The sequence below is a fragment of the Pituophis catenifer genome, unplaced genomic scaffold (assembly GCF_029215685.1).
Source record: "Pituophis catenifer annectens isolate HBS135680 unplaced genomic scaffold, rPitCat1.0.hap2 SCAF_1, whole genome shotgun sequence".
Lineage (NCBI taxonomy): Eukaryota > Metazoa > Chordata > Lepidosauria > Squamata > Colubridae > Pituophis > Pituophis catenifer.
In genome coordinates, this window is record NW_027256881.1 from 239985874 (window position 1) to 240002098 (window position 16225).

General features: G+C 38.2%; 1 protein-coding gene across 1 annotated transcript in view; it reads right to left on the reverse strand.

Moving 5' to 3' along the window:
* Positions 1-889: 889 nt before the first annotated feature.
* The window catches only part of LOC139327494 (acyl-CoA (8-3)-desaturase-like), a 28704-nt gene continuing 13368 nt past the window's right edge, over positions 890-16225 (reverse strand). Inside the window, exons 5-12 of the mRNA XM_070957332.1 lie at positions 12494-12622; positions 11204-11264; positions 8772-8845; positions 7652-7749; positions 4557-4653; positions 3502-3581; positions 3252-3377; positions 890-1120 (exon numbers count right to left, since the gene is read on the reverse strand). Coding sequence (XP_070813433.1) covers positions 1009-1120; positions 3252-3377; positions 3502-3581; positions 4557-4653; positions 7652-7749; positions 8772-8845; positions 11204-11264; positions 12494-12622 — 777 coding nt within the window. The 3' untranslated portion in view covers positions 890-1008. The remainder of the gene's footprint in view (positions 1121-3251; positions 3378-3501; positions 3582-4556; positions 4654-7651; positions 7750-8771; positions 8846-11203; positions 11265-12493; positions 12623-16225) is intronic.

Genomic DNA, 16225 nt, shown 5'->3' on the forward strand with positions numbered 1-16225 from the left:
ACTTCCAACTTACATTGCAAAGCTTCAGCTACCCTGCCTGCCCCAAAGCTGCCACCGCCTAGGAATCTTCAACCATCTACCCAGCCCTCCAAAGCAGCCTAAAACTCCCATAATCTGGAAAACCTCAGTCACCCGTCTTGCCAAGCAACACTTAGAACTGCAGGGATGCTACACAATCATCATGGCACAACATAGGAAAACAAACCCATCAGAACTAGGTTCAGCAGTCCACATACACTTAAAAGACAAAGACCACTCTTTTGAAGACAGCAAAGTCCAGTACTGGAATATTAGCATGTTGCAAACACCGAAAAACACCACTTCCTCTGCACTCTCATGAAACCAGCTTCTTTTTCTATTTTCAGCACCAACTTGGAACACATGCTTCTCCTGTGTGCTGGTTTAGATCAACAAAACTGTTTGCCGTGCCCCCATTTCTCAGCTTGTATTTATGTCATCCTGCCAGTCCAAGAACAAGACCCTAGAATGAAGAAAAGCACAAAAATATAGATGCGCATGGCCATCTTGGTGATATTATTTGTTTGGTGGTGCGAGATACTTTTTCATTTCTCGATTTCTCCCAGTATTGGAAGCCCTGGGTGAGAGAAACTTCAGGTAAATAATATGGAATCTCCAAATGTAAAGTAGAAGAAATATGGCTTGGTTTCTTAGCTGCGTTTTGTATCTGCTGATGCAGTTTAATCTCATATCATAATCCAGAATCCACTGCAACAGCTATTAAGTTTATTTTCATGACCATTGCAAAACAGAGGTCAAGTGTAAAAAGCAGAAACAAAGCAATTCAATGAAAAGTATTAAGAAACTTTATTTATTTATGATACATCCAAGACCCAGAAGCAGAAAAGGAAAAAAAAAAAGTGTTGCTTGCAATGCTTATATTCATTAGGAAACATGCCAAAAGTTGAGCTGAGACTCTCCAGCATTCTGTTTCATTTACAAATTACTTTACGTTTTCTATGCCTGAAGCCTGTCAGGTCCCTTTCAGATCTATCTTGTCTCTTCACCCTTCTTCTCTTGTTGAAGGCAGAGTTTAGGATTTTGTGTTTTCTGTTCAAGATGATATGCTTTGAACCAGATTTCACCTGCAACCTTCAAGGAACTGAAAATAACAGAAAATAAGATTCTCTTCATTGCCATGCGAGTTAAGTCCTACTTAGAAAAAGCATGCCTCAGATTCAAGCAGAGAAGTGAATTCAAGCGCAGTAAATTGAGGACAGAGAGAGTGGCCCAAAAATCTCTCAGTGAGTGATACTTCTTTTAAGTATTTGACATCTCTTGACAGTTATCTCTAGCTTGCATTAATGCTTTATATGGGTTATCATAAAGTAGCACTTTATCCAAGCACCCAAATTTCATAGTCATGTTGGAGAGGGCAGAGTCTGCCTATCTTTAGGAGGCCACCTGGGTGTGTAATTTTCATGCAAGCAACATGGAAATAGTTTGTCATTGCCTGTTTCTAGGTTACTTTTGCAGCTTAACAGTCTAGCTTACATCCTTTTCTTGATGGCTTCTATCAAAATATTACCAACTTAGATGCTGCTTAGCTTTTTTCAAGATCACCCAAGTACAGCTGGGTGCTGCTGCCACCTATGGAAGGCTCTTTGATGTTAACTGATAACTAATTATTTAATACTAGCTTTATGAAAAATGCATGTGAGGGAACACATACTTAATGACTAGCATCTTTCTCTTTCTGATATTAGGCTTATTTTTATTCTTTTAATGGATCTACATCCAAAACCTTTGTTCTCATTAACAATTTCATACTTTGCACACCAGATCGCTTTTGAAGCCTCTACCCAATGGACAATGTTCAGTTGACATATTCACATGTATATAAGTATGTCTATATCATTGCATGTTCACCTTTCCCATGTCCTTAAGAGCAAAACCAGGAACTAAATGATAGGTTACCAATATGGACAGTACCCAGACACACGATAGAGAACATAAATTTAGAGCAAAAGCAAGATAAGATTACATATAAGGAACTCCTTTATAAGGAAGGAGTCAGACTACAGTTAAAATCCATGGAACAACTAAAAGAAGAAGGGATTATTAAGACTTGGTTTCAATATGGACAGCTGCTGGCCAGATGGAGAGAAGATCAAAAAATTGGTATTTTGCAGCAGGATGAGAATTTGATAAAGCAAATAAGAGATGAAGGTCAAATGCACATAAAAAGGTTGTACAATGCATTACTGGAAATAGATTCAGAAACAGAGTTAGTCAAGGATTGTATGATAAAATGGGCACAAAATGTAGGTGAACCAATAATGATGGAAACATGGGAAAAGATATGGGTTAGAAATGTAAGATTTACACAAGCACAAAATTTAAGGGAGAATTTTTACAAAATGTTTTATAGATGGCATTTAGACCCAAAAAAACTGGCTTGTATGTATCCGAATTTACAACCCAAGTGTTGGCAATGTGAGTGTGAAGATGCTACATATTTCCATATATGGTGGACATGCAAAAAGATTAAGGCTTTTTGGATAAAAATATGGTGGATTATTCAAAATATTTTGAAGAAAAAAATTAAATTTACACCACAGTTTTTTCTGTTGGGAATAGTTACGGATTGTACTGTAATAGAGACTAAGCTGGTTTTGAACTTAATAATGGCTGCCAGGTTACTGGTGGCACAGTACTGGAAGAAGGAAGATCCACCTACTATTGAGGAATGGACATTAAAAGTTGTGCATTTGGCGGAAATGGCAACAATTTCATCATACCTTAAAGACCATTCAAATGAGAGATATATATCGGAATGGAAAAAATGGATTGATTACATACAGAAGAAGTATTCGAATAAGAAGATTCATATAGCTTATGAATGAAATAATATTAAGTAGTTTATGTTTGTTTTTTCTGAGTTACAAGGAGTTAAGGACCTAGGGAGAACATGAAATGTAATAATTTGTTAGCACATTTTAGTTTTTGGTTTGTGAATGCTATACCCTGTGCTCGTTCTGGGAAGTCTAGGGAGGGGGGTGGGGGGAGGGAGGGGAAGGGAGGGGGGGGAAGGGGAGGGGGGGGTTAAGGGGGGAAGGGGGGGGGTGAAAATGTTTGTACTTTTCATAAAACTTTTCAATAAAAAAAAAAAAGGAGCAAAACCAGGCAGATCCTTCATTTGATTTGCTGTTTGGCTAATCTTTATAAATTGAATGTTTCCTAGATCCCCAACTCCTCTTCTGACCTGATAGTCTTTGCAGTCTGATACTTACTGCACAATGTCAGCAAAGCCAGTGAACAGGGGTTTTGATTGATATTCAATACCGTGTTTGGCACACATGGATTTCACCAAAGGAGCCACCTTCCAAAAGTTGTGCCGAGGCATTGTAGGGAAGAGACTATAGGCACAAAGGAAGGCAAAGAAGTTGTGATCCTTTACTATCTTTTTGTCTTATTTGAACTATGAAGCAATTTCTCACTGATAGTTTAAAATCTTTCTTATTGCCCTAAATCAGTACTCACTGGTGCTCAATTTGAAAATTCAGGTGCCCCGTTACCCAGTCATTGAAAAAAGATTGATTCACATTGCATGTTGCCTGAAGCTGGGAGAAGAGAGAAAGACAAGTTTTAATCCAGACATACTGTGAACAAAGGAAGAACAAGCAAATGTCCATGATTCATGTTGATTTGTATGTATCTATTGGTGTATACCTAGTATTTCTAGACAAATATATTGAATTTTGGAAATCTTAAATTATATTACCTAGCTATTGGTGTATAGCTAGTATTTCTAGACAAATATATTGAATTTTGGAAATCTTAAATTATATTACCTAGCTATTGGTGTATAGCTAGTATTTCTAGACAAATATATTGAATTTTGGGAATCTTAAATTATATTACTTTAATAATAGAGTTTAAATACTCATTTCTTTTATGTACATTGAGAGCATATGCACCAAGACAAATTCCTTGTGTGTCCAATCACACTTGGTCAATAAAAAAAAAATATTCTATTCTATTCTATTCATTTGGTATCAAATCTGATAGTCTTCAGTGTACAGTTTTGAAAACACAGAGAATTAAAATGTACTTCTAGTAATATATTTATTTTTCATTTTGTGAAACAATACTTTTCACATATGCAAATTATAGTTGATCCTGTGGTAATTGGATTATTATGGATCGGTGAATTATTGTCATATAATAAAATTACACAGACAAGCTAAAGTTTAATCATGTACAGCCAACAATTTTATCTTTGAGATCTCTGTTACAGAGGTGGGTTTCAGCAGGTTCCGACCCATTCTGGAGAACCGGTAGCAGAAATTTTGAGTAGTTCAGAGAACTGGTAAATACCACCTCTGACTGGCCCCGCCCCCTATTCTCTGCTTCCCAAGTCCCAGCTGATCGGGAGGAAATGAGGATTTTGCAGTAACCTTCACCCGGAGTGGGGAGGGAATGGAGATTTTACAGTATCCTTCCCCTGCCACGCACACCAAGCCATGCCATGCCCATCAAGCCACACCCACAGAACCACTGGTAAAAAATATTAAATCCCACCACTGCTCTGTTACCTGTGTAGAGAACCAATCCATGTTTTTATCATGATCAATGTGCATAGGAAGATGACTCATCTGTGATATCCATGTAAATAGGATACTCTCAAGAACACTAAGAGACAGAAATGAGGCACAGTCAGGCAAATGAGGCAAAGTGAAACTATACACAAATAAGCTGTTAAGTAGAATAGTGGGACAAATTTATTGATTTGTTTGTTAGGCTTAGAATACAAGTCATTTACTAGACCTAATGATGCCTTTCTATGGAAACCAATTCATTTCTAACACTCCCTTGGTGACAATGAGTCAGATCCAAACCAAAGATCAGGACCCTCAATCTTTCTGAGTTAATGGACAAATTTCGAAGGTTGACCAGATACCATGGAAATTGATCCCTACAGAGTGGCTTGGCTATATCCCAGATAGCTATATAATGACATATGGTGACATATGACCCTCTTAGAGGAAGGCAAATTGGTGAGGTTGTTCTTACTACTCCCTCCAGCCCTTTACAATACTCTTTATCATTTTTAAAAGACTGTATAAACTCAACTTAAAGAAATGAAAGAGAATAGAAAGAATAAAAAGTGCAAGAAAAGTAAGAATATAATAAAGAAAAAAATACATAAAGAGGTTACTTCCAACCTTCATCACAAAGTATAAACAAATTTAATAACTCTTCATCTTTTGTAAAATCACAAACATTTATCTCTTCATTCCATATCTTATCTATAAACAAATCGATAAAACATTATCCTTTTCAGTTCAGTGTCAGCAGAAAGTCCAAAAAGGATAGCTTACCTTATAATTTATCTTATTTTAACATTGATCAAATAATCCAACTTTATATTCCTTCCTTTTACTTAATCTTTAGCTCAGAATTCCCCAACCTTTCTGGCTTTGTGAACCAGCGGGGTGGGGGGTGGGGGGGTGGAGTGGAGAGGAGAGGAGATGGTTCTGCGTGAGTGGCCAGCAAACTCATGCACACACTCATCCACTGCTCACACAAGTGGGGATGCATGCACTCATGAACACTTGTCTATCACTTCCACAGCCCAGTTCCGAACAGCTCAAGGCCCAGATGGGGAATCCTGCTTTAGCTCATTCAAATATTGCAATAATATTTTATTTCTCTTCATTTCTTTTTGTCCTATCACACAAAATTATTCAAGGTTTTAACAAGGCTCATCTTAAATTCCAGCTGGAAAAGTGTATCCAGTTCATTGTCTTGGTTGTCATTTGTTTTTCATTTTTAAAATTTAAAACCTCAGCCAGTTTCTTTTGAAGATCCAGTGCAACTTCCTTTTCTAAATTATTCTCTTAGCCTATCAGTTATTAATCCAGTTTCAATATTGTCTCCAACTTGTCAAAATTTGTTCTGAAAATGACATTTCTTCGATAACATCCTTTGAATATAGTCTCTCCATTAAAGCATCATTACTTATTATAGCTACTAGTTTCTAATTCAGTTCTACAAAACTCTCCTTCAGTGTTTTTATTTTCATAACATTTTTTACTATCTTGCATATACAGATCTGTATATCTTTCCTCTACTTAAAATCTTTCTTCCACTCTTCTGTCGAGTTTTTGAAATCATGAAATTATTTATCTATGTTATGTTCTGTAAAACCAAAACAGGGTCTATTTCCCATAAAGAAGCTGTGTCATGCCTGGAAGCCATATTACCTGTGTGCCTTGAGGATCCAGGCCTGCCACAATCATATCGTGGGGAGTTGGGAGGGGGGGGGGGTTGCATGAGTGAAGTAGAGATAGCCATAACAAATTTCTCTAAGAGAAGTTCAAGGCCATGGTGTCTGGCAGCTGTGCAAGGGAGAAATTGGAGGATGTCTTCTGTTCAGGAAAGAACTGATTGGAGCTGTGTGAACATGTGGGAGATGTGGGCAAGGTCTTGAATGCTCTTGTGGGTGAGGAAAACCCAGAAGCTTTCAGATTCGGGTTTTCCCAGATGTGCCAATATGACATTTCTAATAAAAGTTAGCATTGAGGAACTTCAAGCCTCGGAGTTTGATTTCGTTGGGGGTGTTACTTGGAACCCTGACAAGCTGTTTGTACTTACTTTATAATTAATTCCAAAATATGAGTGCAAAAGTTATAATATTCCAATTTTATCTGGACCTTTAGTCCATCTGTAACTTTCTAAGATCAAAATCATTTTTAACTTTTGGTTGATTATTTTAAATTCTTTAAATTCTTAAGCTTATCATTAAAACTTTCTTCTGTTCCGTATGAAAGGCAAATTTATCTAACATTTTCAAACTTGTAATTCTAATAGCTTAGAATTAATTAATCAGCAATTTCTGAAAGCGATTAGAAAGTACTGTTTGCAAATTTAGTATCCTTTGAAAATCTCTGTTGCTATTGGGAGAAAGTTGGCTAGTCCCTATTGTCTCCCTGTGCTCAAATCCTTGGAAAATGACTGCCCTTTGAAGCAGGCAATTCAATATGGCACTTAGAACTGAGGGCTGCTTCATTTTATGGAGTTACACCCAAGTGGCACTTCATCTAATGTTCAGTCAAAATAAAGAACCTCTTTGATGCTTTGCATATATGTGGTGGTTGATTCACATATTCAGATTGTAAAATGATCTTTGCTGCAGTCAGTAAGTGATGAATGCATGTGCACCAGTCCTCAACAGAAAGAAAATGAGTTTGGGTCAGGGGTGGATTCTACCTACTTTTACTACCGGTTCACATTGTGCTCGCGCGCACACACCCGCTTCACTCCCGCACGCGCATGCTTTTCTGTGTATGCTCAGAAGCACATGCGCAGATCACTTCTGATGACATCCGGGTCAGTGGGCGGAGCCTCCCGCCAGTTTTACTACCAGTTCTGTAGAACCGGTCAGAACCGGGGGCAACCCACCACTGGTTTGGGTGTCCTAAAAATGAGGGGGTAAGTTCAGAACAGCCTTCCACAGCCTGGGCACTCCCAGAATTCCCCAGCCAACAAAGCCATTACTGCCAATGGTAGAGTTGAATCCCATACATATGGAAGTGGACAAATTTGGGAAAGGATAATCTAGAGAACAGTCAGAGTCTGTGAAAGAATAGTGAAACACAATGAAAATAGTACATAAGATGAACAGTACTTCAAAAGAAAGAAGTATCCCAAAACACCCTTGAATCCCAATATGGGGTTGAAGAAAATAAAGAATCGGATAAAATATGCCAGAGTCCATGCCATTTCCTGTAGAAGAGAAGAAAAGGAACGGACATTAGAATAGCATCTTTCCTTGCTCCAAGTAGACACCCTACATGGAATCTTACTGAGATCCAGATGTATATTTTCTGGAAACTCTGCTCTGTTTACTGTCCACTTTTACAGAACCATTTTCTACCCTGGCTGCTTAAACAGATTTAACTGATTGAAAAGAGCTATAGAAAAATTCACTAGACAAGACTGAGTATGCTTGTTTTTTAAAAAAAACTCCAATATTTTGAGCTCACATCATTCCAGAAAGTGATGGAGAAGGAGAGAAGTTTCTTTGCATGTTGTTATAAGGTTTTTTTTAATTAATCAGGGAAGACAAGCTTTTTATATAGTGATTATCAATACAAGAGACCAGGTGTGGTTGTAAGCACCAGTGTTGCTGTGTATGTAACATAAAATAAAAACATTATTTTCAGCAACTGACATGTTTATGTGATATCAGGTGAGAAAGCTTGACAATAGTGCACGACAAATTCCCACTTTAAATAAGGCTGGGAAAGTCTCTTCTGCCATCTTCTTTACTAGAAAAAAATAAGTCCAACCCCATTTCCAATCCCTCTAGATCTTTTTTTACAAAGAAAGATGAACCATAACTTTATAGTTTTATTCAAGCCACCATAAATCATTTCTGAATCAAAGCCCTCAAAATCACGACTTAAGAAAACTTGATTGTAATTCTTGTACATTCTTAGTTCAACCGATGTCATTGTCCAATTACCTCTAAAGTTTCCCCTTCATGCCTTCTACACGTTTGATTTCCCAGATAAAAAATGAATGCCTTCTTCATAAAAAGCCTTTTGATAGCCAGCAACAGTCATCTGGAAGCACTTTGGAATTGGGTGGCTTTGACTTTCTCATTAACAATATCCCCATGCCAATTTTTATACCCACCTAAAAACGGTTCCTTTCTTAAGGAAATAAAATTCTAAACCTAGAAACATACCATGGGGGGGGATCTCAGTATTTTAATATTTGGTATGGATTATTTGTGTACTCACCCTCCAGAGTTTGCGTTGGAGTATAAAGTACAATGAGTGAAGTTGAAAAGTTGGCACTACAATCAGTGGCAATGCTGCAGAAGGAAACAAGATGCATATAGCCATTAACTGTCCTTTCTAAACATAAAGGAAGCATCAACCACACTCCTCAAATGTTTTGTATTTAACATTTTATTTAACAATCATAATTGTACTTGAGAATCTCGTCATCAAAAATAAATCAACCCCAAAACATGTACATGGCAGACACTGCCTGAATTGTGCCACTCAAACTATTTGTGTTGGCTCCATTAGAACCAACTGACTAAAATACACTTGAATGAGCTAAAGGAAGCTCTATTATTCCTCGTGATAAGTGGACAATACTATCTTAATCTATTCAGGTTTATTTAGAAGAAAGTCCTGGTAAAACCAGTGAGAGCAGCTTTCAAGTGTTTATGTATTCATTTATAAGAGACATCTTGTAAAACTCCCCATCTTGTAAAATACAACTCCGGGTGACTTACAACAATATAAAACCTAAAACTAGAGACAGGGCAAGCTACTAGTAAATATAAAGAGAACAAACCCCACTACCTTCTAGGATCGATGATGTTACCTAATTGGGTAATGAAATGTCTGCAAGTAAACTAGTGAGCTCAGGGAGCACCAAGGACCCCACAGTTCTACCCTGAGCTACAAATATTCTCTTCTATTGGAATCATCCAAATAAAAGGCATTTTTCCTTCAAAAGGGGGGAGGGGTTAATAGTCCAGAGGAAAAGAAGCATAGAGGCACAAGAAGGAAAGTTGCAAGTAGTACTCTACTTGCTGGCCAATAGCAGAGAAGAAAAGGAGAAGAAATTCCAGAGAGAGGAATTAAGGGAGAACAGTGTTTGTAAGAAGAAAACATGATTATATAATAATACCACAGAATACGGTATCATAATAGAGTATAATAATTGTAATCATTATAATAATTGTAATTAATGTAGCAATATAGAAATAGCAATAGAATACAATGTAAAGTAGAGGCAATAGAAAACACATATAAACTTGTAAGTTTCACATTTTGCTTTTATATCTTGGGTTTCTTCCAAAATAAAATAACTACCTAACCCTTATAGGAAAATATTTTTTTAAAAAAAACCTTGTTCAGAGTTCAACGCTTTTGTGGTTCTTGAGACTCAGACTCAACTCTCAATCTAACCAGAGACAGTTTAAAAAAAAATCTTATGACAGGGGTCCCCTCTGAACTGCTGTAAGCAGTTAGTGATGGTGGGCATTAGCTTGGCTGGCTTCAAGAAAGGATGGGCCAAGTCATGGAATTCATGAGATTCAATGGCTATTAGCTTGGATGGCAGTGTGGTAGCCTCTGAAGGCCATCTGAAGGAAAACCAGTGGATTTCCTTGGTTGGTTATTGTGAGAATGGACTGCTGAGCTTGATGGGCCAGGGGTTCAATCCAGCAGGCCCCATTTATGCTCCTATGAATAAAATAGTTTAAAAAAGAAAAGTAACTGCTGGTGAAGAGAATGGAATATCCTTTCCATTATTGTCCTGTTTTCCTTCCATGGCAATTTTCTTCCACTCTAATTTGATTTATGGATGGTCTTCAGTCGTGCCCATAGAGCAGTGATTGCAAACCTTTTTGGCGCATTTGTCAGGGCTACAACCCGGAAGAGGAGTTGCCCAGGGCACATGTGCACACCCAAAAATGAACTTCCGGTTTCAGCTACTGAACTTCCGGTTTCAGCCAGTTACTCTTCTGGGTTTCTGATGCGCATGCAGACACGACGATCAGCTGGGCAGCATACATGCTCATACAGGAAAACGGAAGACCAGCTCTTCTAGTTACCAGCACTGCCACATGCAAAAAGGCCATCTGATCATTGAGTGTGTATGTACACCAGAAACCTAGAAGAGGAACGGGCGATGCCATGCATGCCAGGCGACATGGCTCTGCCTGCCACTTCGGTCACGCATGCCATAGGTTTGCCATCATGGCTATAGAGCATCAAATAATTGAGCAGTTGCATAAGGAAGTGCAGTACCCACTCCTGTTTGCCATTTCTCTCTTTGCACTGTTTAGGCATAGTCTGTTTTTGACCATGTGGACTTAGAATCAGGATGCCTCCCTCCACCTTAAATATGTATGTTAAACTCATGGGAAACTGAGTTCTGAGAAAGGAAAGAATTCCTCCTCATTCTCTGCAATGTTCTGCAGTGGCTGCCTCTGCTCTCTGTCTTCCCTCCTCCTCTTTATCTTATCATTAATAACAAAGAGTTGTTATTGATCTGCACTGTGCTGGGCATTATATAGAATGCATATGTCATCTGTCCATGAGCTCATGGTGGAAAAGATAGAGTCTGAAGATGATCCAGAGCTTTTTTGCGAAAGTTGAAAAAGTTCATTTTCACTTAGCAGGAGGTAGGGAAAAAATCAGATACTCACTGAAGAAAAAATACTTGTGCTGATAGTTATAAGGCATGTATTTCTTTTTCTGCAAACCCAACTGTAAAAGAAAGTAAGTCATGAAAAAAACAAATAACTTTCACTAGGTAATTATAACTTAAGGCTCCATTTCTTTAACATCCTTTTCAGCTGCTCTGTGAAATAAATACTCAGGCAGGAAAAAAGGAAAAAAGTGAGATGCACACAGCTGTCACAATAATAGATTGTAATTGTGGTAGATAGAATAGACTGCAGTCTTTATTTTCAGATGCAGAAACACATGGCAGAGTGAGATAGTGTTTGAACTAAGCCCTGCAATACAAATACGGAAACAGCAGTTTTTTTAGTCAGGAAAGGAAGCTGTCCCTTTTGGTAGCAGAAACACTAGATAAACTTTTACTAACCTTTCCATTAGTAGAAGGCCCCAAAGGAAACGGTTACTGATGGACCTGGATCTGATGGGTTCAAAGTGCTCCATTGTCCCAATATCAGCTCTTCAGCCACACCATCCTATAGCTGTCACAATTAATATCCTGACTGGTTTCAGTAGGGGAGAATTAACAACAAAAGGGGAATCCAGAATCTCAGCTAAATGGGGCTGCTTCTTCATTTTGAGATTTATACTGACTGCCACAGCCTCAGAACCTCACAACCATCAGAGATAAAACATTTTCTTCCAGTATTTATGCTTGTGAGGCATAAGTAATTCTATAGTTTCTTTGTTTTAAGAAAGAGCCAAGGCCGAATATACTTATCAAATCTAAAACAATCCACAGATGCTTAAGCCCCATACCACCCTCCATCTTCTATCCTACCTGAGCTACCAGATTTTTGGACAGGGAGAGAATCTGTTACTTTGCTTCCCTAAACACCTTCTTAGGATTGCACTCATCCAGTGAGATAATTCACCAAGTAATCCAATCTATAATATTTATCTATAGTTATGAGCTACAACAGGAGTTGCCAGTTAAGGCATCAGGCTAGAAACTGCAAGATAGTGAGTTCTAGTCTCTCCTTGGACAAAGCCACCCTGACCTCAGCCTTAGAAAGGGAAATACACTTTTGTTGTGGCTACCTTGGGTGAACATTTTGTCCAGCCCTACTAATCTACTATCTCTGTGAGATTTGTTTTATCAAATGCTGCTAATAAATACAAATAATAAACCCAGGAGAATTATATTGTGTCCAACTCTAACCTTTGACAATGAAATGGCTTAACAGTTTCTGATCTGAAAGGAGAGTAGTCAGGGTTCAGTAAAATCTGTTGTCATCTAAGCAGTTGCTTCTTACCTCCAGAGAAAGAGGTTCCCCTAATGAGAAAACAACGGGATGAAATGAAATGTCTGGGTCCTTCTGGAAACAGTTGGGCTTAGCATGATGCTGGGAATGGTGCAAAGTCCACCAATTAGCTGAAACTCCCTTTAGAGGAAGAATGAAAGAAAACATTCAGGCTCTTTTAAAAGATTACTTGACTATTTACTACCACAGAATTCTGCTTTGAAGAGGCAATATAGAGGAGCTTCCATTGAACCTTTGAATCAGCTTTTCAAATAGGTTTGAGGTGTTGAATCAGCTGACTCTGAATTATCTTGGAGAGGTTCAAAACAGTTTGAAGATTAATTGAGCTTTCTAGCTTTGAAGAATCTCAAACATTCATTGCCTATATGGACAAAACTGGGGGAAATGTGAGTATTGTAATGAGTTCTCTGATATTAACATGAGTAGGTGGCAAATGAATTTTATCACCTTTCAAAAACCCTGCCTGTCAAAGCACTGGAAGAGGTGCTGCTCTGTTATTTGTGTATTTAGAGATTTTCACCTGTGTGGAGAAACAGAAAACAAAATAGAGACCTACATTTATTCTGCTCTGTCTCACTTTAAATGAGTCTTGCTTTTTCTTGCCTCCATACCATTTTATTCTTATTTTTCTTTGCCTCACCTGTAGTACAGTCCCTGTTAGCTTTGGGTCCAGTATGACCCAAAATGAAGTAATTGCAACCAAGGAAAAGCAGAATCTGAGGCAAGAGCGCGAAAATTACAGATAGAAAGCATCCCCTCCCACTGTCCAACTAAACCATCCAATCCAAAGGTCTCCCAGGGGTCAGGTGGAAGCACACATCTGGCGGTGTCATTCATCAGGAATGCCGTGGCCGTTGACCCGATAGCAGCTTCAAAGATGCACCACTATATCTTAGGATTCACTTTCGTTTCTCTCTCCAGCCTGCTTATAACTCAATGCTAGCTCCTCCCTCCCCCCGTTACCATGGCAGCCAAAGCAGCAAAAAGCGGAGGTTGACACCTTTGTCACTGGTATTTAATCAGACTTATTGATAAGGAAATTTTATCACTAGCATTTAACACCTGGTATGCTCACCTAATTTCACTGATAATGTTGACACAAAGATTTTAATAGCAGTGTTAGGAAATAGATTATAGCAAAGTGATACCATTTGTTATTAGAAAGATCAAGCAGGGTGAAAAAAAACTAGGCATGCAACAGATAATATAGGATTCATTGTAGATATAGCAGACTTAAAATAAAGGTCAATTTGTAATCTCATTATTAGATGCTGAAAAACGTTTGATAAAATACACAAACAATACATGTTTATTATATTAAATAGATCTGAAAATCCCTTGGAATTCATTAAATGGATTAAGAATGTTATATCTACATCTAAAGTAAATTTTAATGATGTTTTCTCCCACTTCTATTTAGAGAAACTAGACACAGATGTCCAGTTTCACCTTTGCTTTTTAATATCTACATTAATTAATACTTCAATCAATACTTAATACTTTTTGGTTTCTGCTATTAGACAACATAGAAATATCTATGGAGTACTACATAACTCAGTTGAATACAAATGCCCACATTTTTTTGTTTATTTCTAAACCTCATTCTGTTATTTTAGTATTGATGCAAAATAACAGAATATTCTATTGTCCAAATCAGAACTGATGCTAATAGGTAAAAATTGGCTCACCCATTCACTAAATATCAATTCCATATTTGCACCGAATCCATTAAATATATATACTAAAGGATACAACATGTAATATAAATAAAATTGTGGGAGGGATGTTTCTTCAGATATCAATAGATGGGGATCATTAAAACTTACTCTTTGGGGAAAAGGTGAATGGTCTCAAAATGTATGTTATTGCCAGATAAATTTATATTCTGAGAGGAATTCCAGTTTAAAACACTGGAAAATATTTTCAGAAAAAATATTTACAACATTTTGATGGAGTTCTTTGATTCTGAGAATATCTTTACAGGAAATCCAATTTCAAATTAATGAGGATTCAGTTTTTAGAACTATCATGCTTACCTATTGTCAAGTATTAAATAGTGAAAGCTAATAATTGGGTTCAATTTTCCAATTTGGGCAACCTTGGAATATACATATACAGCACCTTTGTTTGGATGGACAGTATTAGGATATACTGTAAATATATAACATTCTGGTACCTCTGAAAACAATTACATTATTTAGAAACTTATGGAATGGAATGTCTACTTTTAAAACACAATTTTTTCCATGCCATATTGACCTTATGGTCTATGCTAAATTGGCACTGGATAAGAGTTAATGGAATTCAAGGATGGCTGGACTTGGACTGCTTGTGGGAACATAACGACTCCAGGATGATTCCTCTCTTGACTCTACCCCCCAACTCTGACTCTCCTTCTCATACAGAAACATTCTTCGGTCTTTTTTTTTTAAGTAGTCACAATAGCATATAACCTGCTTTTTCTAATTAAATTTGACTAGAGTGTTTTCTGTTTTACTTCAGTATGGTTGATCTATAGACTCCTTGTTGGACAACCAAGAGACTGTGCTGCTCTTTTTTTTCATTCTTATTATTTCTGCCTTAAAACAGTAGAAGAGGAATGTGTCAAAATTTAGTTTAGTTAGTTTAGTTTAGTTTATTTGATTTGTATACCGCCCTACTCCTGAAGGACTCAGGGCGGTGAACAGCCAACAATAAAATACATAGATACAAAAAATTTAAAAACCAGATAAAATCAAATTAAATCATTTTGGCCCAGACAAATTAAAACACCCCAATAATTTAAAAACAGATTAAAATTTACATATTTAAAAAGGGGAAGAAATTAGGCCAAGCCCGCCTGATGGAATAAAAAGGTCTTCACAGCGCGGTGGAAGGTCCGGGATCCTCCGTATCTCCGGGGGGAGCTCATTCCAGATGGTAGGTGCCCCCACAGAGAAGGCTCTCCCCCTAGGGGCCGCCAGTCAACACTGTTTGGCTGACGGCACCCGGAGGAGTCCCTCTCTATGAGAGCGTACTGGCCGGTGGGAGGCTATTGGTGGTAGTAGGCGGTCCCGTAGATAACCAGGTCCTAAGCCATGGAGCGCTTTAAAGGTGGTAACCAAAACCTTGAAGCGCACCCGGAAGACCACCGGGAGCCAGTGCAGCTCGCGCAGGAGAGGTGTTACATGGGAGCGCCATGTCGCTCCCGTTACCACCCACGCGGCCGCACTCTGCGCCAGTTGGAGCCTCCGGGTACTCCTCAAGGGGAGCCCCATGTAGAGAGCATTACAATAGTCCAGGCGGGAGGTGACGAGGGCATGAGTGACCGTGCGTAACGAGTCCCGATCCAGAAAGGGACGCAACTGGCGAATCAGGCGAACCTGATGAAAAATCCTCCTGGTCACGGCCATCAAGTGCTCTTCTAAAGACAGCCGTGAATCCAGGAGGACGCCCAAGTTGCGAGCCCTCTCCGTGGGGGCCAATGATTCACCCCCAATAGTCAGTGATGGCGTCAGCCATCAGAATTCTGTAGAACTCTTTCAGCCTATTCATTCAAACTTTGCAGAGTTGATACCCTCAAAGGTATCTGCTATGTTATTATCATTTTATTCTATACCCCCAAATGAAACAGTTATAGGCACTTTGATGCTTTCCCATTCAAGTCATAACTTTCTTGAATTTATTTAACATGATCTTGATCTATATGAATCAGGTCTCACCACCTTCAGATCTGAAATTGGG